Source organism: Ixodes scapularis, unplaced genomic scaffold (assembly GCF_016920785.2).
Source record: "Ixodes scapularis isolate PalLabHiFi unplaced genomic scaffold, ASM1692078v2 PGA_scaffold9__187_contigs__length_104089568, whole genome shotgun sequence".
Taxonomy (NCBI): domain Eukaryota; kingdom Metazoa; phylum Arthropoda; class Arachnida; order Ixodida; family Ixodidae; genus Ixodes; species Ixodes scapularis.
Genome location: NW_024609884.1, coordinates 94028276 through 94052329, shown reverse-complemented (window position 1 = coordinate 94052329; position 24054 = coordinate 94028276). Strand labels below are relative to the sequence as shown.

Here is a 24054-nt window from a genome sequence, read left to right as displayed (position 1 = left end):
TTGTAAAGTAGTCAACAATGACTAGCAAAAACCTGTTACCAAATTTGGATCGGGGAAGTGGGCCTAGCACGTCAATGCCAACGCGCTCAAAAGGCGCCCCCGTCACATGCTCTTGAAGCGGTGCTCGCTGTTTGGCGTGAGGTCCTTTACGGGAGGCGCACATGTCGCACTGTCGACACCACTGCTTCACGTCACTGTGGCACTGCAGCCAGTAGAAACGTTGGCGAATCTTCTTTATCGTGCGATTCACGCCGAAGTGTCCTCCTTCTGGACTACTGTGCAGTTGTTGAAATGCGTGGGAGCAGTGTGTGTGTGGCAGTACCAGTTGCCAGACGACAGAGCCACCCGCAGCGGACTCCCAGCGTCGATGGAGAACGTTGTCGCGAAGGTACAAAGAGTCCCATTGCACCAAGTAGCCCTTAAGAATAGGAGATAAGCTGGATACCTCCTTGCCTTGAGGTCGTCTATTCTTCGTTTTCCATTGTATAAGCAGGCCGATGTCTGGATCGTCAAGTTGAGCTGCCCGAAGACTTTCCGGTGTCCACATTTCGTTGCCACAAGGAATTGTTTTGAGTGAGATGCAGCTGCGTTTTTCAATGCTTGTGCACTGCTTGCACGACTTCTCACCGCATGGTCGACGCGAAAGGCCGTCGGCATTGGTGTGGTGTGAGCCGGGGCGATGCTGTATCTCGAAGTTGTATTGGTGAAGGCGTTCCAGCCTTTGGGCGACCTCTCCATCAGGGGTTTTAAAACTCAACATCCAAGTCAATGATGCGTGGTCGGTTCGGATAATGAATTTCCGTCCCAGAAGATAATGATGGAAATGGGTTATGGCCTTGATGATGGCCAAAAGTTCGCGTCGGGTGGTGCAGTAGTTGCGTTCTGGCTTCGTAAAAACCTTACTATAATACGCAATGACTCGCTCATGCCCATCTTGTTGTTGCGATAGTACAGCACCGGCTGCCGAGGCGCTAGCGTCGGTGTCAAGGATGAATGGTGTTGTGTCTTTTGGGAAGGCAAGAGTTGGTGGAGATGTGAGGGCCGTTTTGAGTGTCTCGAAGGCCAGTTGGCATTCTGGGGACCACACAAACGGAGCTTTCTTTTCTGTCAGGATATACAAAGGCTTGGTGATGTGGGCGAAACTAGGGACGAATCTTCGGTAGTAGGATGCCAGCCCAATGAAGCTTTGAACGTCAGCGGTGGATCTTGGGGTTGGCCACTCGGCAATAGCAGAGAGTTTCCGAGGATCTGTGGAAACTCCGTCCGTCGAAATGATGTGCCCGAGGTACTCAACCTGCTTTGTGCACAGCGAACATTTCTTTGGAGTAAGCTTTTGGTTTGCCTTTTGAAGTCGTGCAAGCACAAGCTCGAGGTTCGCCAGGTGATCGGAAAATGTCTTGCCCAATACCACAATGTCGTCGAGGTATACAAGACAAACTGTGCCTATGAGACCATGCAGCACAGATTCCATTAGTCTCTGGAATGTAGCCGGGGCGTTGCAGAGCCCGAATGGCATTACTCGGAATTGAAATGAGCCATGACCTGTAGTGAAGGCAGTCTTTTCTCGGTCATCCGGGTGTACGGGAACCTGCCAATATCCACTCTTAAGGTCAAGCGTAGAAAACCACTCGCTGCCTGCGAGAGCGTCCAAGATATCGTCAGTTCGAGGCAAAGGAAAGGAGTCCTTTTTGGTGACATCATTAAGTCGTCGATAATATCCACGCAAAAACGTGCTGACCCGTCCTTTTTCTTCACCAGTGTGACTGGTGAAGACCAAGGGGAACACGCGGGTTCAATCACGCCCTGCTGTAGCATGGTCTTTATCATGTCGTTAACAGATGACTGCTGTGCAAGGGGAACTTGTCAAGGTGACTGTCGTACAGGGGTAGCCTGTCCTGTCACAATGTGGTGTGTTGCTGCTGATGACAAGCCCATATCACTGTCTCCCGTGCTGAAAAGCTTTGTAAATCTTTTAAGTAGCTGATGAAGCTTACCCGCTCTACGAGGCCAACAGTCGCGCCCTCGTAGAGAGGTAACATGTGTGGGTCCAACTTGGTTTGTAATACGTGGAGACACGGACACGGGAACTCGGCATTTATTGGGAGTCCACTGTCGCCAAGAACCGTCACTGTGGCAGCACCCAGGGGAAACGAGTCGGTTCCCAAGTGCAGCAATCCGGCATTGAAGTCAAGCACGCATTTGTGTGCTTTGAGAAAGTCAACGCCAAGAATGCACTTCTCCTCGACAGCCGCGACGACAACGGGCAAAGCAGCTTGAAGGCTTCCCACGGTGAAAGGCACGGTAGTGTAGCCGAGTACAGCTACCGTCTCCCCTGTTGCGGTCTGTAGAGCATAGCCACCGGAGTTTGCTGGGACAACTCGGTTTGCTTTCACCAGAACTTCTGGCCGGATTACAGAGGTTGTTGCGCCGGTATCGACAAGTGCACGCACTGGTACCCCGTCTACGACGCCTTGGAGGTAGATGGAAGTCAAAGATGAAGCCAAGACGCGAGTTGACGTAATTCTTTTTGGAGCCATTGTCGTTGAGGTCCGGCTACCAGAGTCAAGGTCATGGTTTCGGCACTGCGACCGCGTGTGACCTTGCTGGTGGCAATTCCAGCAAATTGGAGCTGGAGGTGTTGGCGTCTTTATAGCTGGAGTTTGCGGTTGCATGAAGGACTCTACACGCGTGGATCGAGATGCCTGTCGGGCAGCCTGTACCTCCAAGGCACAAGTGTGTGCTACCCGCAGAGTCTTAGGGCGTGCAAGGCGAACCGCATCCTGTACCTCAACAGAAGAGATGGCGTCGATAAATGCCATGGTAGCGACAGCCTCCACCGTGTCCTCTGGGCAGCCTGGGAACGCAAGACGTGCGAGGCGTTCAATGTCATCCGCGAGGTCGGAGATGGTCTCCAGCGCAGACTGACGACGGTTGCGAAGTTGTGCATGATGAAGGAACCGAAGCGGCCCTTCCCCAAAGCGCTCGTCCAATGCCGCGATCAAAGCCTGGTAGGATTGACGTTTTTCAGGTGCCAAATGATGCAATAGGGTCAAATGCTGGTCCGGCGAGATGGGCGGCCAAGGCTTGAGCCTTTTGGGCCTCTGACCAATGGTTCGCGTCAGCGATGAGGTTAAATTGCGATATGTAGGAGGGCCAAGGAGCGGTACCGTTGTATGTGGATGGTTTCAGTCGCAGGCTCTGGCGCCCCAAGGGGGTTTGGGCTGGAGCGTCAACGACACGGGGCTCCATGGGGTCAGGCAATCGGTCCTCTAGACGCTGGAGGCGTTGGGTGAGAGATTCTGTCAATTCCCGAAAGGAAGAGGTTGCGCTTTGCAGAAGCTGACTCTCCCGCCGTGCGTAAGAGGCTTCGGCATGCTGGAGGTGGTTGGTTATAAGGGCTACGAGTTGGGAAGCTGGTGGGTCCGAGGCAGCCAGATTTCCGGCGCTGACACTTGCGGTGTGTTCACCTTGGGAAGTGGATTCCATGTTTCGGGGAAAACGTCGGCCGGAACGGAGCTCCACTTCTGACACCAAATGTAGCGATTACCGCTAACAAGCTGTTCATTTACTGGACGTCCGCTTGCTTTGCTCGGAGGCTTCCAACTGGCGCGAGCACTCCGTGTTGTTCTCCTCGTTGTCTTCTTTTCCACGACATCAGCTTCGCTACAATATGCAGTGGGTTGATCATGCAGGGGTGGTCCAGTTGCGCCATTTTGATAAATTCCCGCTTGCCTGTGCCTTGCTGCGCCCAAAGGGGAAATATTGCACCAAAGCGATCTGCGAACGAATTTGGTTTGGGGAAAGTTTTTGTTTTCTTCTGGCAACTGCGGGAATCCAGTGGGGTTTGCTTGGCCAATTTCGCCATCACAATCCAATCTAGGTTTCCGGCTCTAGGGAACGACAATCCTAACGCAGCGCAGTTTTAACAGTTTTACCTGCATTTTAAGCACACTATCGAAGATTAACAAGTGTAACTAATTACCTTGTTCCACATGCCCATGTTCAGAAGCGTGACACTGTTTTATCAGGGTGTCTAGCGACCGGGAAAACTGGGAAAGCCGTGAATTGTCGGGGAAATTTCAATTACCGGGAAAAATCGGGGAATTGTCAGGGATATTGTCAAAAAGCGAGCCCTGTCAGGGAAAACGAGCTCGAAACGCCATCGAGTGCCCTGAGCAAAGACTTGAGAACTTGGGGGCAGAAAAATAGGCAATAAATTCTTAGAGCGGAGTGCGGGCTCTGCTCACCCAATTTAGAGTGTGCTACCTGATGCAAAGAGGGCAGCCGACAAATCCAATCCAAGCCTTGCCTTGGATTGGATTGGATTGAGGGCATGGTAATAAACTAGATCCAGTTAGAGCTACTAGATTTAGTAAGAAATGGGAAAGCCGCAGACGCCAATCCAATCCTTAAGCCGAACGTATCCGAAAGTGTGCATCTGGCGGCCATGCTTCCAGTCGGTTATTGTCGTGTGTGGTTGAGCGCCGTGCTTTCATTGTGTTTCCGGAAGTGGCCTCTTCACTGACAATGTTGGTGGCAAGAGGCAAGAAAGTGCTTGTTTAATCCAGAATGAACAAACTTATTTCGGAATATGCAAGTTGAATTACTAAGCCCATGCAAAATGATCCTTTCAGTGCTCAATGCCCGGTGTCTTGTGTTGTAATGATCTTATATATTTAACCGTCTCTACTGTGGTCAGGGAATTTCACCAGAAATTGACAGGGAAAAGGTGGAAAAGTCAGGGAATTTCAAAATAATAATTTGCTAGACACCCTGTTTATACCGTATAATTGCGCGTAAGGGCCGCACCCATGTAAGGGCCGCACCCATGTAAGGGCCGCACCCCTGTATTTAAAACAAAGTATTGAAAAAAAAGTTTTTTTTTTTTCAGAAATATTCGCGTATGCGCCGCACCCCCTTGTCTGTAATGCCATGCTTCTGTGAATATACAGTGTAGACCGCATATAACGTATGTCGCGGGAGTCGCGAAAATCCGCACTATAAGCGGTACCGCGTTATAACCAAAACATCAATTGTTCAGGCCAAAATACATGCCATGTGACAACTTACCTTTGTAAAAGACTTTATTTTATGTTAGATGAAAAATAAAGCTTAGTTTGAGGAAAGTCTTTATTTCACCAGACTAGTACACTTCTCTCTCAAGTGTGTCACACATTTTGAAAGAAATGAGCGGCCTTTGCCTGGCGCAGCCTCTTAGCGGCGTCGCGGGTTGCGGACGGATGTTGCGAGCGTTCAGGATTGCTAACCCTAATCACTTTTCTCCGGAGATGAAAACGCGGGAAAATTCGGATCCTTCATACGGTACGCGCCAGTAATACCTTGAACTTGAGCACACGCATGAAATGCGCCAAAAAAGAAATCCGGGCGATGTTCGAGGACACAAATGCTTAGAAATCACCACTGTAGTCGAAGTAAACAAACACGACGACACGGGCGTTTCTGCCGTCTTGAGAGCGCCGCCACGACATCGCCGCTCGAGTAGGTGGATCTTCCCTTCCAGTACGTGCTGGGTTATCATAGCGACACACAACGAAAATTCACAGTCAAGGATAGCGCTTTTGCGCGGAACGATGAGATGAACGCCGTCTACGACGACGATCACAACGTTGATCACAACCGACGCCATGTTCGCGGATAGAAGCAGCCGGCCCGCGACGGGCATGCAACGCGCGCGAACACTTCTCCTCGACCTGCTATTGGTCTGTCGTTGCGGTTGTTGGTTTCCAACGCAGCGGAGGGACGCACGCATGTGAACGACACGTGCGTGCGTGCCTCCGTCGCTAGGGCAACTGAAGCCTCTCTCTTCGCTTCTCCCGCTTCTTCGAGCACCCTCCTTGCCCCGCGAGTGCCGCTTGCGCAACGCTTGCGGCTCGCGCCGTCAGCGCCGTTATCTAGTGTCGCACAGGCAAGCGTGCTCGCTGCTCCGGTCGTCGGCGCGGTCGGCAGGCTGTGCCAGAAACCGCACTATAACCGGTATTTCCCTTCGCGCGCCTGCGTTTTAAGCGGTATGTAATTACATGGAGTTCTATGGGAGGCGAACCGGTGGTTTAAAAAAACCGCGTTATACCCGGTCCTGCACTATAAGCGGTTACGTTGTAAGTGGTCTATACTGTATTTTGCTAGGTGGCGCCAGCCACCACTCGAGCACGTAGCGGCACGCGTCCATATCCCGATATTTGCTCTCCACTCATCCGTATCACCGCATGGCGAAATGTGCAAAATGGCTGTCAACCTCGGTCGTGGTCGGCCGCACTGTCGGGATGCATTTATGTTGCCGCAGGTCATTGAGAAAAGATAAAGGATATGTTAGTGTCAGGTTCCATGGCAAGTGCGTGGAATGGAGATTCAGCGGGTTCAACTTGCGCGTGCACTCAGGTTCCTTTTGTTCTTCGATTTGTGTCAAAGTGTTGTGATTTGTCTGCCTTTTCACGGAAACTGCGAGCTATGGGCAAGTACCACTTCAACAGTCATACAAGATTCAAGTCGAAAGTTGCTGCGCATGCTATCAAGTACGGCACAAAAAAGAAAAAAAAAAAGGCGTATTGCGCAGTATGTCTAGTTGTAAACTAATTAAATCCGACTAATGACTGAGTCCGGATTCTGGAGTGAAGGCGTTTCCGACCAGTGCAGCCGAGCGCGCTCATGTACAGTCGGCATCAAACCTGTCTAGAGCGCGGGAACGGTGCGCTCCGGACTGCGCGTGCGACATCTGCCGACGGACACTGGGGCCGAGATAGCGCTCCTCTGAGCATGCGCCGCCATTATGCAGCGCTGGGCAGACCCATCGGCAGACTCCACCGACCGCTAGAGGAGCGCTCGGCGCCTCCAGTCTACGAAATCAAGGCGCTCGGTGTGGCGGCCCACGCGCCGCCGGCTCCGCATTATCGTGCGTTTTTCTGAGAGGAGATCAGCCGCTGAACTCGCGCGCTTGCTTCCGCAGTAGCGCGAAACCAATCACGGTGTGCGCGGGAAGCTACGCTTTTTCTTGTTTGCGTGTAATGGTTCCTCACCGCTACCAATTCAAGTGCTGGCTATCTCTTTAGCATTTTCGATAGCTTACGTTCACAATAAAAACACGGGTGTTGTATAGTTTCTGGCCTGGGTGGAACCCAAAAACACCCAAAAACACAACAGCGGCTTGTGATTCCGTGGTAATAAATGTTGGTCGGACACAAAAATTATTCCGTTGTTTAAATCTTCCTGCCACTTCTGCAAGCTGCACCAAGCTCCTTATGAAGCTATACCAATTGAAATTCTTGATGTCTGAATGAACCTTCCAATATTTAGCATGTCACAAGACGCTTGGGGTTTCACGCAAATATTTTATTTCATTTGGCTTTGATTTAAAGCAAAAAAAAAAAAAAAAACGTGATGAAGGAAAAGAAAGAAACAGATCTCGAAAGAAAATAATTTCACGTGTTCATGCTGAAGCATGGATGTGGCACGTTTGTCAGTAGCGGATAGGGCCGCCTTGAGCCGCTTTCAGGCTGGCGATCCTCGTAGGAAGCGAGTCAAACAATGCGTCAACGAAGTGTCGATCTTGGCGCAAGTTTTCCCATTCGAGCTTCAAGGCTTTCCATAGTTGTTCTGAGGTCGCCGTTGCAAGCCCTCGCTTCTTAGACAGAGTTTTTTTCATCTTACCCCTGACATTTTCAATTATATTAAAGTCTGGAGACCTCGCTGGCCAGTCGAGCCTCATGATTCCCAAGCTGTCGAGGAGGTTGGTGACGGATCTCGCGGTGTGGATAGGTGCACCGTCCCGCTGTAGTAGAAACACGCCATCTGCGAAAGGCCCATCCAAGACATATGGTAGCATGACTTCCTCCACGATATCCGAATAGGTTTCTGCCGTCATTCGTCCACATATTCTGTGCAGGGGACCGAGGCCGTCGTGGCTGATCCCGTATGGAAATCTTATATCTGGCCATATCAAACATTATATGATTATATACGGCCTATATACAGTCTTATCTGGCGTATATACAGACTTATCTGGCGTATATACAGCCTGATATGGCGTATATACAGACTTATCTGGCGTATATACAGTCTTATCTGGCATATATACAGCCTGATATGGCGTATATACAGACTTATCTGGCGTATATACAGACTTATCTGGCGGCCGGTTTTCAATATATTAAAAAGTTAAAACAAGTAAAAAAAATTCTTTGTTAGAAAACTCTGAATGACTTATTGTTCGCGACCTAAATGTTAGCACAAATAATTCCAAACTTCTGCTTCGACAAGCGTAAGTTTAAGGTTATTTGTGCTAGTTTTCGCTAGGATTTAAATGTAGCTTAATTATTTCAAAGTGTTAACATTACGCCCGAATAGACAATTTGCTAAATCCCGTAAGTGCCTCGGCCTGTACTCGAGGAAGAATAGGGACAGTGTTTCTTCAGCTGCCTAGTGATCGATAATTTTGAGCAATTCTATGGTTACACAGATTTGAGTGTAATTCGGAGTCGCCCTGAACACGTGCTGTACAGAACCCAAATACCTGCCATACCACTTTTAAAATGTCCCGCCAGTGTCAGTACTGTGCATTCCGTCCAACCTTCAACCTGGGTGAGCCGCAGACATATCTCTTACATTATTATCATTCTCGTACAACTTCAAAGACGCTGATATTAAGTTAGAAACGCTAAAAATGTCATAAACGGCTCCACGGAATCCGAGCTAAATCCCGGTTTCGGTTGTTGTGATTTCTCAGCTTTTAAGTAATTCCTGCTAAAACAACAATCACGAGAATGATAATATGGTAAGAGATTTCGGCGGCTCAGCCTGGTTGAAGTTTGGACAGAATGCACAATATCCTGAACGCTGCCATTGACGAAAAACTTAAAAGTGATATGATAGGTACTTGAGCCCTATGGGAGGCTTGTTCACGGTGACTACGAATTACACTCAAAACTGTGTAATCATGGAATTGGTCAAAAGTAGCGATCACTAAGGAGCTGAAGGACCACCGTTTCCATAACTCCTCGAGTGCGGGCCGGGGCACTTGGGAGAATTGTAGACAATAAAAAGATATAAAGTGCTGATTTCAGGCTTTTGTACTTTTGAAATGCCTGGCCAGATCTGGAATTTCCTTACTTAGCCAGATCTGGGATTTCCATATCTGGCCAGGGGTATCAGGCTATATCTGGCGTTATGAGGCTATATCTGGCATATATACCATATCAGGTTATATGTGGCCAATTTTTGATATGGCCATATCTGAAATCTTCAGATCTGGCCAGATATAAATTTTTTGTAAGGGATGGCTCCCCACACGTGAACGCAAGTGCGCTCGCTTGAACGCACGTCCCATATATAGCCATCCTCGTATCTGCGTGAAGAACATTGCAACAATCAATACATATATATTAAAAAAAGTGTCCTGAAATCAGGAACCCATATTTCAAAAGTGTATAGCAAATATCTACGCAATTTCGGGGCAATTACGAAAACTTACCGACATGCGTATCGGCGCCACACCCTCTGCTGCTGGTCCCAGCGCGTGCAGAATGTTGCCTCGTCTGTAAACACCACACTGCGCCACTTCTGCGGGCACCATGACTCGACGACCGACGAAAACTCCATGCGCTGTTTGCGGTGCCTGTCGTCTAGGAGAGTCTTTTGCGCAGCGATCCTGCTGTGGATTCCTGCTTCGTGGAGCCTTCTTCGAATGGTAAGAGACGCTGACATTTTCCAGCTCAAGTTCGTCCCTAATCTCTCGAGCGCTCAAGAAAGGGTCTACGACGCACGCTGCTACAATCAACTTGTCCTCTTCCGTCGATGTCGTTCTCTCTCGCCCACCACGCGGAAGGCCAGCTATGCGGCCCTCTCGGTAATAGGCTTGCAGAACTCTGCTAACTGTAGCCATAGGGCGCCCTGTGGACTGACATATTGCTCTGTGAGATATGGCACGCCCCATTAAAGCAATAGCTCTTCGCTCATCGTGTGTCAAACGGGGAGCCATCGTGTAATAACCTTTACGCTCCGGATTATGCTACGAATCTGCTGCGGCCCTGGTTCTGTTTGATTATATCAGGACGTTGTGACACACCCCTCTATGCTTTTTTTTTAAGTGTTAGAAGAAAAGATATCAGCGTCGTCTTCGCCTCTTTCGCCGCCAATGTCATCAATTGGACAACATATTCGCTTTTATTTTCTGACGATACCACAGCAAGCATTACAAAGTGAACGCCGAACTGCGTATCACATCAACAGTGGTTTGATAACACAACAGGCCATCGCGATGAGGACAAGATGAAGACGACTATATTCCGCCTTACCCTTCGATAGACGCCAAAGCTAGCAGACGTAAGGTCCAATCATGGGCTACTTATGAATCACGTGGTATGTTCCTCACAAGATACGTTTGTCGGAGGAATCTACCACGTGGATTCTAACTGACGCGCCATTTGACCTGCCTGCCAGTAACTTTGGCTCTCAGTACAGCGTAGGGCGATATAAAGTATATGGTCCTGTGAAGCGCCTTTGAAGCGCTACAAAGTTTTAGCACATAAATAAGGAGGAAGCGGGCAGTGATTTATAAAAGAAACGCTTATTACTGAAAAGGAAAATTCAAATTTTAATGTCTCTATACTCGGGGACAACTTGGTGTGGCGAAGCAAAAATATGATTAAAGTGGGCGCAAAGTGAATGGCACACTTTCTCCTTTAGCATCGACTGCAAAAGTTTTCCACGGGTACAGTGTCTTGCAAATTCTTCAAAGGTTTTCGGCAATTCCCAGTGTAATTTGTGCGACTTTCACTTCAATCTATACGAAAAATAAAAGGCGCTCATATTTTACAGCTCTTTCATACGGCTCATTTTAGGCACTCGACTGGAATGCTGGTGATTTATTCTTAATGATTAGGCTTCAATTTAGGCTACAAAGTTTACACTTTCTGGCGTCAAAACAACGTATTCATAAAACAGCCGTTCTTCAGAGTCCAATTGCTTAGGAGGTGGGTAGGTTTTGCTTGCTTTGATGACATAAAAAAATGTAGGTTGGTCATTTATTAGTCTCGTAGTCGTTTGCAAAAAAGAGATGGGAGTGAGATGATCGCACTGTAGGTTTTAAAGAGAAAATGCTAAAGAGATAGCCAGCACTTGAATTGGTAGCGGTGAGGAACCATTACACGCAAACAAGAAAATGCGTAGCTTCCCGCGCACACCGTGATTGGTTTCGCGCTACTGCGGAAGCAAGCGCGCGAGTTCAGCGGCTGAACTCCTCTCAGAAAAACGCACGATAATGCGGAGCCGGCGGCGCGTGGGCCGAAACACCGAGCGCCTTGATTTCGTAGACTGGAGGCGCCGAGCGCTCCTCTAGTGGTCGGTGGAGTCTGCCGATGGGTCAGCACAGCGCGTGGGCCGCCACACCGAGCGCCTTGATTTCGTAGACTGGAGGTGCCGAGCGCTCCTCTAGCGGTCGGTGGAGTCTGCCGATGGGTCAGCACAGACATCAGCCTCTGCCCAGCGCTGCATAATGGCGGCGCATGCTCAGAGGAGCGCTATCTCGGCCCCAGTGTCCGTCGGCAGATGTCGCACGCGCAGTCCGGAGCGCACCGTTCCCGCGCTCTAGACAGGTTTGATGCCGACTGTACGTTCATTTCAGAATGTGGATACAGATATATTTTTTTTATCCGTGTATGGGCCGCACCTCGAAAATTTGCCCTCAAAATCGGGAAAAAAATAGTGCGGCCCTTACACGAGTTTATACGGTACAAATGTGCTTGCGCATGGTTTCGTTAGCATGCCTGGTTGGGACTGCTTGGTTACGAATTGTTGCCTTTTTTATGTGAAATGATGTAAATCCTTGATCGTACTGCGAGCATATGTTAACCATAGCCATCTCTTACTCTTCCATCCCTTCTGCCGCCCCCGGCTCCGTTCTTTCCTTCTAAATTGCTCCGCGCAACCCGAGTCCTCCACAGCTGATGAGCCCCTCGCTGCTCAGACCTAAGGTATCTCCATTCTTGCCCTCCTCTGGTCCTACCCATCGCCCAAAACGTAAACACCAGCCTCGTCCTCGCCCCTGCCCGCTGACAACGCCTCTTTGACTCAGAATTCGGCGATTTTCAATATGGGACGACATTGCACTCGGTTTGGTAAACCCAATAAGGTGGGCAACGGCCACCGGCAATTTGATGCTTGCAACGCGCAAACTCTTCTTGGTGAAGGTCAGTACACGAGACCTCTCTTGCCGAGGCGACACAAGCGAACACAAATGGTCGACTGCTTGCATCTTATTCTCGCGTTTCAACAAATCTAAAATGGTATATGGACCAAAACACTTGTTTTTTTTTCTTATATTACAGCATTTCGTGTGTGAAATAAAGATTGCGGCTGCATCTTGGTGGTGTAGCAGCACGAGATGCTTTTGGGTCGCGGCGGAGAAACGCTATTGGCCTTGAGATCGACCTAGTGCTGGCGCTACGGTCGCGCTATCATCATCATCAAAGCGGGGATAGGAGAACGGCTGCCCCATAGACCCTCCACGTTCGCGCGCGAGACGGCGTAGATTCTTGCGTTGATTTTGTCGCATACTATCGGTGGGAAAACAATTCTAGCGAAAAAGGATGCGGCACTGTTCGGTGCTTCAGTGATGATCGAATCGTGTTGCCAGCGTGCGGCCTAAATTTATATAATCGCTTCTGTGGGTGCGTCGTCTGCTCTAGGCAGACGTCGGAAAGCATGGATCACCACGACTGATGCCTGTCTCCGGCTGAACTGGAATATTTATGTTAAATATTTGTTTCTTTTGAAATGGATGTATCGGTTCATCAACGTGGGAATTAAAAAAAAACAATAAATTCCCACCCAGATAACATAAAACTGGTACTGTGGGCTGCGAAATCGCAGCTTCTATGCTTTTCTTTTTTTAACTGCTAGCTTTCGCAGTAATATATATATATATTTAGAATGAAGATAAGTTAGCGCTGTAATAAAAATTGCCATGCTATTAAGTTCCTCTGCCCTTTTACTGTGCCGTAGTGTGGGTAAGTTTTTTGGAGTCTGAACAAATCTACTACGTTGCGATGAGGAGAGTGTGTCTCTTCTAGTTAAGATCTGCAAATTTCACGGTTGTCAGGAGAACTGCAACAAGTGAAACAAACTGTTCTAATATATGTGCCGTGACTGTAATAAACGAGTGTAACCGATTAACGCAGCAATGTTCCTGTTATTAAATGCTTTTCTCGGTAGCATCGATTCACCTGCTTCAATTTTCTTGGTGAGGGCCGCAGATGTCAAGAGGCTAATACTATAAATTTCTGGCTAAATATTCTTGTATTTAAACACAGTAGACTGTGCAACCCCAACAAACGACGCACACCACGACACAAACAGCATCGGCCGCAGTGATACTTTTTTACTGATTAGGGCCCTTCACGAGACTTTCCGATCACCCTCCGCCCTCACCTAACGTATATCGGGACTGGGCAGTTCATCGATTAACGTTCAGATTATTCAAGTAATGCTTATATTGCAATTTCTTTTGCCGGTTAATTGGAGTCTTGAGCTGGAAAAAGTCAACAAGGAGTAAAAAATGCCTGCTTTAATATTTTTGGCGTCTTTATTTCTTTGGTGACTCAGGCTTGCACGATAAACCACTTCAGCGTGCTTATCATTTCGCTGAGGGTGATTATACTGTTTAAATAATAACTTAAAAAATACTTAATTTTAAAAGGCTTCCAGTGTTCATATTTAGAATGGGAATGCAATATGCCATTAATGACATAGTAAAACCAGTAAAAAAATGTGTAGTTTTAACGTCTTTCACGCATAAAGACCGGCGAAAAATCGGCATACGGATTTATTGATTGATTAGTCTATGAAAGGATAGCGATCAGTCGGGTTAATTTTCTAATCAAACCACAAACCCACTCAACATTCAATGCTTTATGAAAGCCACGGTTTGCGCGAGATAACAAAATTACGTGGGACCAGCGAATGTATACAAACCAACACACTAAGATTATGGAAGCTTCCGACTTAATAATAATCGCTTTGCTGAATTTCTACGCATGGGAAACGATATGACACAATCTTTAGTAAGAAGGAATGGCAACAAAAACATAAAAGCATTTAATAAGGAATGTCAAGCTCAGCCTGAAACGGGGCTTGCGTCGTCAACATCCATGCTTTTGAGCGTGCGCCCGTAGCAGACGACGCACGGCGGTATCCCTGCTATTGCGCGTTTCCAATTTCGGCCGCACGGTGGCGACACGGTTTGATCTCGAGGCGAATTCTATAACTCTCTCGCATAGCATGCGGTAATGCAAGCGCTAAATTTAGTGCTAGCGTATGCTGAAATTGTGTACGTTATTTTAAAAATCTCTCTTGTCACGAATCACAATTGATGAGGAGACGAATGACTGATGGGAACTAAAGGTTTAATGGGGTGGACTTGTGCCCAAAACAAAATAGGAGGAGGCCAGCATCGCAGGCGGCGTAGCGGCAGGATTGAGCGCTGTGGCGAGACTGACTCCTTACGGTGCAGCTTCTTTTGAGCCTTCCCTGGGAGCCTAAAACATTCTACCTTGTTCTTGAAGTATACGTTCTGAGCATGAACAAGCTACACAGCTCTACAATGTTCTAGATTTGTCTACTCGCATAAAGAAAGAAAAAAAAAAAAACGACAAGCGATGGTGGGTATTGAACCCCGGCCATCTTTGGGGAGCCAAGCGCACTGCCTACTTCGCTAGCTGCGCATGCGGCAATATGTTGCATATTGCATTTATAAATAAAGTCAATGTATTCATCCACCTTACATTGTTTCTTCAATTTTTGCTCTGTTTAGGTTTCTGTATTTAAATTCTTATTTAGGCTTATTTTATTAGTATTTCTTTATTTATATTGTCTTCTTTCTTTACCGGCCCTCCACACTGCAACAGGATCCCAGTGTGGCCCCTTAAGGGGTGTCCAAACAGGACACTACAAAACGCACGACTCCGACAAATCGTGAAAATCGAAGCGGACGCTTTTAGTTTTACGATTTGTCGGAGTCGTGAAAATCTTTGCAGGAGTCGTGAAAATTTTCACGATCACGACTGCTCTCCCTTGCCTCCTCCACTTTTCTCAGACATCACCCGCCACCTGCGTCATGCTCACCTCGCCAACGACCTCGCGTACCGCCGTCGCCTCGGCTCAAAGGTTAAGGGGGTCCGGCTTTGGGTGGATTTGGGACATTCCTGCGTCGAAGGGTGCGTTTCGCCCGCCTCGGATCTGCTTTCTTTGTCGAGATTCACTTTCGTCGTGATGGCGTCCGACGCAGTTCCGTATTGTGAGCGGAGGCCTTGGGCGACTGACCGACAGCCAACAGAGCGTGTGAGTGGCTCTCTGGACCCATGTGATGAGCAGAGCAAGGCCGCCGTGGAGGAAGCGAGGGGGAGATTTGACGAAGGGAAGTTTCCCCCCGGGAGCTTTGACGGAGGGAAATTTCCCTCCGACGGCCGGAAGCGGAGCGCGGCACGATTTGCCGGAGTCGTGAGTTTTGTAGTATCCTGTTTGGACAGGCCTTTAGCCGAAGCACTTGGAGAAACCTGATCTAGAGGGTTAAATTGGTACTCTACATCGACTTCTCAAGAGTGATAGTCAGCACGCTTACATAAATCCTGCTAACCTTTGTTCATTAGCATTAATGGAAACAAAACACAAATTTGACCAAGTTTGTGGCATAATTTCGCAGCAGTCGAAGAGCAATTCTACTAGTACAGTATAGCTGCTAGCTTTGGGTTTTTAATGGGAATTGCGCAGCTGATTATATGAATGCATGCCAGCGTCACTAATAGGCAACTGCACCGAAATGCTCCAACCTTGAGTATGCGATGCTTCGAAGCTGGTCCAGTATGCGAGTTTTCCATACCTGCCAAACTCTTCGAATTTTTCGTAAAAAGTATGAATTGGGACTAATTTTACGATTTGAGGAATCTTGCTTCAAATTTTACGAAAAACAAAAAATAGAACTTTTCTTCTTTTTTTGTAAAGTTGTTGCTGGTGCGACAAGAGGGCGATAGGTATCGTTGACGGCAGCGTCGTGGATTTTAGTATCCGTCTATCCGGTGGCCATGGATCCAAAACCAATCCAAAACCCAAAGCTTTTGTTCATGTGTTCAGCGGCGCACGTTGGTTTCTTGGTTGGTTTGGCGTGTTAGGCCTCGCTGTTTCGGCCAGTTTTCGTGGCGTGCAGAGCGGTGTCTGTGCCCTAGTGGCGGTAGCTTCGCGGTGCAATGGCAAACTCCAAACCTCAAAAGAGGTACTTTCAGGTCTTCCTGAAATCCTACATGCAGGAATTCCGGTGTTTTGTGCCATCCAAGAAGGGAGACAAGTTGGGATTTTGTCACACGTGATGTGATGTGAGCGTTTCGCACGGTGGCAAGGCTGACATTAGACAGTTTTAGTGGACCGTACGCTATAGCTTTGTGTACGCAAGGAAATCGTGGGTCGTGAGTGCGCATGTGCAGAACGCAATAGAAGGGCTAGCATATTGCGTACGCACGCAACGCTGGCGATTTTGCGTTGCGGGCTAGCGGGCTTTGCGGGATGCTCTCGAGAGATCTCGGACCCAACGAGAGCGCCAGTTTCAAGATGGCGGTTACCTTGACTGGCGAAGCAAGGGGGCGACGTGGTGTTTTTGAAGTTCTGTGTTACGTGAAATTGCGTGGTGTTCAGCTCGGCAATTCCTTCTGGGACCTACCGTGGTCGAATCAGATCGCCGTGCAGCTGAAGGAGTGCACAGTGAAAATGTTCGCCGCTTTGAATGTGCGTCAACGCTGCGATCTGCTCAACGCTAAGCCTATTTGCACAGTTCATCGCCGACGGACGAACGACTCTAAAAGAAATCGCCGAAGTTCTCGCTATGCACTGGACATCAGTAGGTCATGAATTTCATTCCGCGATAGCATTGATAAAAGGTGCCTTTTCCACGGGACGACTGACGGAGGCTCCGTGATTGAATTTGGCTACGCACTCGTACTCGTAGCCTCTGTACCCCGCAGAAAAGCGCTCTTGGCGAGGCAGCATCTGGTCGTAAGATTGGTAATTTGATCCTGGACGTGCTGAGGTCCCGGGATTTATCGATAGCAAATTGCTTGGCTATGTCTGCTGACAATGCAAATGTCATGATCGGCAAGAAATACGGTGTCGCCGCAGTTTTGAAAGAGGCTCAGCCAAATTTGATTGTAGTTGGTTGTCCGTGCCATCTGATCAACTTAGCCGCCCAGAAAGGTGCTGCATGTTTTCCTGTGAAAGTTGGTGAGATTTTGGTAGACGTTTTCTTCTACCTAGAGAAGAGCGAAACGTAAGGATCGACTGAAAGATTTTCAAAGGGTACAGGACATCGAGGTGAGAAAGGTCTTGAAGTATGTGCCAACATGCTGGCTGTCTTTGGGAAAGTGCCTGAAGAGGCTGCTTGACCAGTGGGAACCACTTCTAAGCTTTTTCTTGAGCGAAACGAAGAAGTGCGACAACCGAAGCTCGTTGTTTTTGGAGTCCTACAAGATCCCAACAACTCCTGCACAGGCTCCCAAGACCCCTGCACAGGCTCCCAAGACCCCTGCACAGGCTCCCAAGACCCCTGCACAGGCTCCCAAAACCCCTGCACAGGCTCCCAAAACCCCTGCACAGGCTCCCAAGACTCCTGCACAGGCTCCCAAGACTCCTGCACAGATTGCCATGACTCCTGCACAGATTGCCAAGACTAAGGTACAGATATCCAAGACAGCTGCACAGATCCCCAAGGCTGCTGCAGGTCATGAAGGAAAGGAAAGTACTGATGGTGCTGGAGATGGACCCTCACTAAAGAGAAAAGGAGTAAATCGTATGCCTCGCGCTGAAAAGCTCAGGCAGCCGCCCCAAGAATCAGGAGAGGCCAGCATCATGTCCCGTGAGAAGCACCTGGTTTATTTCCTATCATTGGAACTGAACAGGGCATACTGTGTAAAATAACTGGACGATGTTACTGGTTACAGCATGGATAATGGGTTTAATGGGACGATGCCCGTTTCAAGCTCGCACCGTGGCGTATAAAATTGGATGCTTCCCCTCAGAGTCCTCTCGTCATCGTCGTCGTCTTCTCTTCTTCACCGATCGCTGTTGAAAATATTCAACCGGCTGCCGTCTGAGGGGGACAACGAGGCACCTCGAGAGAATAAAGAAGTTGTACTGGCCGTTGTAGTATTTGTCCACTTGCCAACTTTAAGTCGCATGATCGAACGTGGGAATCCCGACCTGGATGCAATTCTATTATCCGTCCTAGTTTCCACATCGTTTTAGGACGCATTGGCTCGTGTATAATTACGATGTCTCCGACCTTTAGATCATTATCTTCCTGTGGCTTCGCATGATGTGTCGAATGAAGCAGCAGAAGGTAGTCGGACATCCATCTTTTCCAAAACTGTGCAACTAGTAGTTGTCGGTAGTTCCAGCGTTTTGAGAGTTCATCTGCTCTTCGTTGTAGCGCCTTGGAGTCTTTGGATGACGGCAATGCTGTTGATCGCTTGCCGATCAGGAAATGGGCAGGAGTTAAGGCTCTTGGCTCGTCGTGCTCTGAATGCATAAACGTCAACGGTCGTGAGTTCACCGCAGCCTCGACTTCTTGTACCACAGTAGTGAGCTCTTCGAAGTTTAGTGAACTTCGTCCAAGAATCTTTCGAAGGCAGGACTTCACACTACGAACCATCCTCTCCCAAAATCCTCCCCACCAGGCTGCCCGTTCAGCGCTAAATTTCCAGGATATCTGGTTGTGGGCAACATAGTCTTGAACGTCCTGGTGGCGTAAGGCTGTCCATACTTCCTTGATGTCTTTAAACAACCTTTTGAAGGTGAGAGCGTTGTCCGAGTAGATGACCTTTGGCAGACCTCTTCGTGCCACAAACCGACGTAGTGTTAATAAGAAGGTCTGAGAAGACATGCTTGATATGACTTCAAGGTGGACCGCTCTTGTCACTGCGCACGTAAAGAGAGCTATGAAAACTTCGTTCGGGGTCATGTTCTTGGCATAAAGGGGGCCTACAAAGTCGACTCCCACTATTTCAAAAGGGTTTGTTGGCTCAATGGGATCAGCTGGTAGAGGCGCTGTAGGTGCTGACAGTGGCTTGAGCCGATATCTAGAGCATGTAGGGCAGTTCTTTATACATTTCTTTACCAATTATCTGCCTCGAATAATCCAAAATCTTTCACGCAATTGCGTTAATGTCTCAGCGACTCCTCCGTGTAGAACTCGGATGTGTGCATTTGAAATTATCAACTCCGTTAGGCAATGGTTGGCTGGTAGAATGAGAGGATGTTTTACTTCTTCTGTGGAACGCAATTCTTGGAGCCTTCCGCCTACTCGCAACCCTCCTTTGTCATCAAGAAAGGGGTTAAGCTCGGCAATCTTTGAGCTTTTACTTACTTGCCGTTTGTCTGTCAGTGAGGCTATCTCTTCAGAGAATACCGAGTTTTGAACATGTGTGATCCAGTGCAGTTCTGCTCGGGTTACTTCCTCCGCTGAGAGGTGATTTGCCGACAGCTTTTCACTCGAACAGTTGTTCATAAAACGAAGTATCCAGGCAGTAACTCGGATTACCTTCTGCAGTCTGCTGTAACGATGGAGATCGATTTACGGCTCGAAAGAGCTAGTTCTCGCTGGTAGTACAGCAGCAGGTATGCAATTTCTCTTCTGCACCAGAGCTTCTTCATTGCAGTGGTCGGGCCATTCATAAATGGGTCTCTGGAGCCACACTGGACCTTCCCACCAAGTTTGGGCAGCCATCAGTCTTTCGACTGAAATTCCCCTAGTGAGAAAATCGGCCGGGTTATCCTTTCCTGGGCAATACCTGAAGTGGGAATTTACTGTCAGCCGTTGAATCTCTTCAACTCTATTTGCGACAAACGTTTCCCAGCGTTGCGGTTGCCCTTGAATCCACTTCAGAGTAATCATGGGATTTGTCCACATGTAGCAGGTAAAGTCCTCTGTGTCAAACGTCTTCTGAACGTACCTCAAAAGCCGTGCTCCAATGAGCGCTCCTATCAGCTCTAACCGTGGGAGCGTTTGTCGTTTGAGTGGGGCAACCCGAGCCTTTGCTAGTAATAGACGAGTATTGACGTTGCCATCATTGTCAGATGATCGAATGTAGACTGCAGCGCCGTATGCTTGAGGACTGGCATCCGTGAACACATGCAGTTCGGTAGACCGCTCCAATCCTTGTAATTCGTGGAATAGGGATCGGGTTATGGCGAGTGTTTGAAGCTGATGAAGTTCGTTGCACCACGTGCTCCATTCATTGCTGATCTCTACAGGAACCTCAGCGTCCCATAAAATGTCTTGTTCCCACAGCTTCTGAAAGATCATTTTCGCCCGAATCGTGAAAGGTGCGATTAGACCCATGATATCGAATATTTGTGCCGATGCTTGGAGAATGAACCTCTTAGTTTTGACTCGTGACTCCAGTAAACTTGGGACGGTTTCCAATGACACCCTAAAGGTGTCTTCGAACGTGCTCCATACCACACCTAGGATCTTTCTTTCTGGAGTTCTTTCTGCAGGTCCATCAGGAATTTCGTCGCTACCTTCAGTGAAACGCCTTTGTAAATCCTTGTAGTTTGATGTCCACTTCTTCATTGTCATTCCAGCCGCTTGCATAATTTCTTGAGTTTCGGTGTATATGTTAAAGGCGTCATTCTCATTTGCGGCCCCAGTGAGAAGGTCATCCACATAGAATGACTTCGCCAACATGTCGGCAGTCTCTCTGTGTCTGTCAATATTCTGAAAGTGGTGCTGCAGCGTAGCTGTGAGTAAAAAGGGGCTAGAAGTAGTTCCAAAAGGCACGCGCGTCATTCTCCATTCTTGTAATGGCTGTAGAGTCCCAACCGTCTCGGGTGCGCTCGCGAACCAAAGAAAACGAAAAGCATCCCGATCCTCCGTCCTGATTGAAACCTGTAGAAACGCTTTTTGAATGTCTGCTGTCATTGCAACCTTCCTAGTTCTGAATCGCAGTAGGATCTGCAGCAGCTCGTCTGACAACTTAGGGCCCGTTTCCAAATGAGAGTTGAGACTGTCTTGTCCCTGTTTGTGCGAGGACGCATCAAAAACTATTCTCGCTTTTGTTGTGACAGACTGTTCTCTCAGTACTGCATGATGAGGCATATAGTAGAGATGTTCGAGCTCATTCATGACGTTATTTGCTTCTGCGTGAGGAACAGCTTCTGTGTGACCGTCTTGCAGGTACTGACGAATAGCGCTGGTCGTAGTTCTCTAGAAGGACCTTGTCCCTCTGCAGCTTGCGGACTAGTCCACGCAGCCTAGCTTCTGCCAGGTCTCTGTTGTTGTCGAGCTGCTTCGTCAAGTCGGTTTTCCACGGAAGGGATACTTCATACCGCCCTTCGCTGACACGAACTGATTTCTGAAATCGTTCGAGTACCTGGTCTTCATACGCTGACTTGACCATAGTGCCTGAAATCCCATTGTGCTCCAGGTCCCAAAATGCTTGTAAGCTTCTCTCTTCTTTTTTTTGAAGTGCGTTGATACGAAGTGCGCACGCAACCACGTTTGACTGGTTAGTCAAGGAACACGATGCTTCCGTCGGTCCTTGCACAGTCCATCCAAGGCGCGTATTGACAGCCATTATTGATTGGTCTGTATTTCGGGTGACTTCTCTCTTGACAATTTTCCAAAGCTGGTCGGCTCCAATCAGCAAGCTGATACCTTCAGCCGAGTTGGTTCCTGCAAATAGACACGAATCTGCGAGGCTTTTGCCTTGTTTTTGCAGAGACTGTATAAATCCAAGGTCTACTGGGAGCTTCTCGATGTCGTTGCAAATATGTGGTACCTCCACCGCTTCTAGGACGTACTCTGTCTGATGGTATTGACTTTTCAATTTCACTTCAACGATATTTCTTTGTTGCTTTCGCGGCTGGGTTGATCCAAAGATGTTAATGTTGAGGTTTGCTTCACCGAGCACCCGCATTTTGCATCAACGAGAAACGTCTTCTCGGACGAATGTCCGTTGACTCCCATCGTCTAGAATTCCCCTCGCATAGATGTAGGCTCCGTTACCGGCGACCCATGACCTGAATGTCTGCACCAAGACTTGCGGCTTCTCCTTTCCTCTGATGCTGTCAGCAGTGAAGGCATTTAATGCCCTGGAATCTTCCTCTTGGGCGTTGTCCCTCGCACTCCTTCTGCGGGGTTCGCACGTGGTTGTCGCGTGCCTCCCTTTGCACGTGCCACACGATATACGCCGTTTGCAGTTCTGTGCTTGATGAGCTCTCATTGTACACTTGTAACAGCGCCAGTCTTGTGTGAGTTTGTTTTTCTTTTCTTCTAAAGACCTTTCTGTGTCACACTCTTCCGTCTTGTGCGTCTGCGAGCCGCAGAAAAAGCAATCTGTAGGCGACGGCTTCGTACGATTGTGAAGTACTGCTGCTGATGGCATCGAGTATTGTGTTACAGTGGGTTCAGGAGACCGACCACTGTCTTTTGTAGCTCGGTCTGAACCATGCTTCCTCTCTCGAATCTCTACTTCGACCTTCAAATGTCCCAAAATTCCGTCTAAGTCGCCGCTTGCCGATGTTGTTGCCGATGTGCTTGGGCCACCGAAGCCTTGCCGCCGGTAATACTCTATAATGATGTCGCTTGGTAAAACCTTCAACAAAATCTCATACAACATAGCCGAGTACGAAATGGCGTCGACTCCTAAAGCTTTCAGTCCTCTGATGTGGATCTGAACCGTGTCAAATAAATTGCGCAGGGCGAATATGTTGCTGGATGATTTGACATTTTGCAGAGTCCGAAGCTTAGCTAGGTGATCTTGTATTATAAGCTTGGTGTCGCCAAATCGTCCCTTTAGTATTTCCACTGCGTCGGAGTAGCAGGAGTCCGATACTTGAATGCCAGCGATAGCCTTGGCAGCTGTTCCGGTGAGAAGTGATCTCAGGTATTGAAACTTGTCGATGTTCCGCAGTTGCGCATTTTCGTGGACGGTGTTGACGAACATACCCCAGAAGGACTGCCACTCTTTGATACGTCCGTCGAATTTCAGCATCTCCAGCTTCGGTAGCTTTGCCACCAACGTTGGAGTTTCTTCGCGGTGTCGTTCTCCCGCTTCAGTCGTTGCCGGAGGTGCCGCAACTGCCTGACTGCACTTCAGCCGGTCAATGTGGTACATCAGTGTCACTAGAGCGCTGGCCACTTGGTCTTCGTAATTCATTACGCTCTTGTGTTCTTGCTCTATATCTCCATCTGCCACAAATTGTTCCAACTCCCGATTCAGGGTCTTGAGCTCCTCGCTGCTGTGGCTCAATCGTTCGTGCAACAATATAAGGTTTTTCAGATCGTAGGCTTCGTTTGAAAATACTGTACTGATCTCATTGATTAGCCGGTTTGTTTGAGCGCGACGAGCCGTCCGTTTTGTTCTGACCCGTTCCATGTCGTCAGATCGTCCTCCGGTTCTGGTAAGGGCCGTTGATGAGGCGACGAGTTCCCGGGGTTCGGCACCAAATCTTCTGTAAAATAACTGGACGATGTTACTGGTTACAGCATGTATAATTGGTTTAATGGGACGATGCCCGTTTCAAGCTCGCACCGTGGTGTATAAAATTTGATGCTTCCCCTCAACCCCCTCTCGTCATCGTCGTCGTCTTCTCTTCTTCACCGATTGCTGTTGAAAATATTCAACGTACTGTCTTTTTCTGGAAAATGTGATACCACTTCTTGACAAGACAAACTGCCTGCTTCAGGCACAGGCTCCTCAGATCCACATACTCAGGGGCCTCTTGAACCAGCTTCTAGAAAATCTCTTGACGAGATTTGTCCGCCCAGATGTTCTGAAGGGATGGCACTCATTGCTGACATTGGCTTATGGTGCTGTGGAGAACCAAAGAGACGATAAGGACCTTGTCATTGGTAGCAGGACATATTCCGTTGTTGAAAGGCTCAGGCCAAATGAGAGAGAGCAGTTTTTTTCTGCTGTACGTTTGTACTTCCAACAAGTTTCCCTTGGAAAATGTCGACCTCAGGATGGCTGAAGTTGCCCAACTGCAGTCGTTGGACACCTC

General features: G+C 48.4%; 1 protein-coding gene across 7 annotated transcripts in view; it reads left to right on the top strand.

The window, feature by feature from the left end:
- The window catches only part of LOC8040821 (tetratricopeptide repeat protein 1), a 75449-nt gene that overhangs the window by 33254 nt on the left and 18141 nt on the right, over positions 1–24054 (top strand). The window contains exon 6 of one of the 7 annotated variants that reach the window (XM_029990809.4): positions 9524–9697. The exons of 3 other annotated variants lie outside the window; for them this stretch is intronic. In XM_029990809.4, coding sequence (XP_029846669.2) covers positions 9524–9697 — 174 coding nt within the window. Of the gene's footprint in view, positions 1–9523; positions 9698–17538; positions 18135–24054 lie in introns of those variants that run through there. 3 more of the 7 variants (XM_029990804.4, XM_029990808.4, XM_040218260.3) reach the window with 3 other exon arrangements.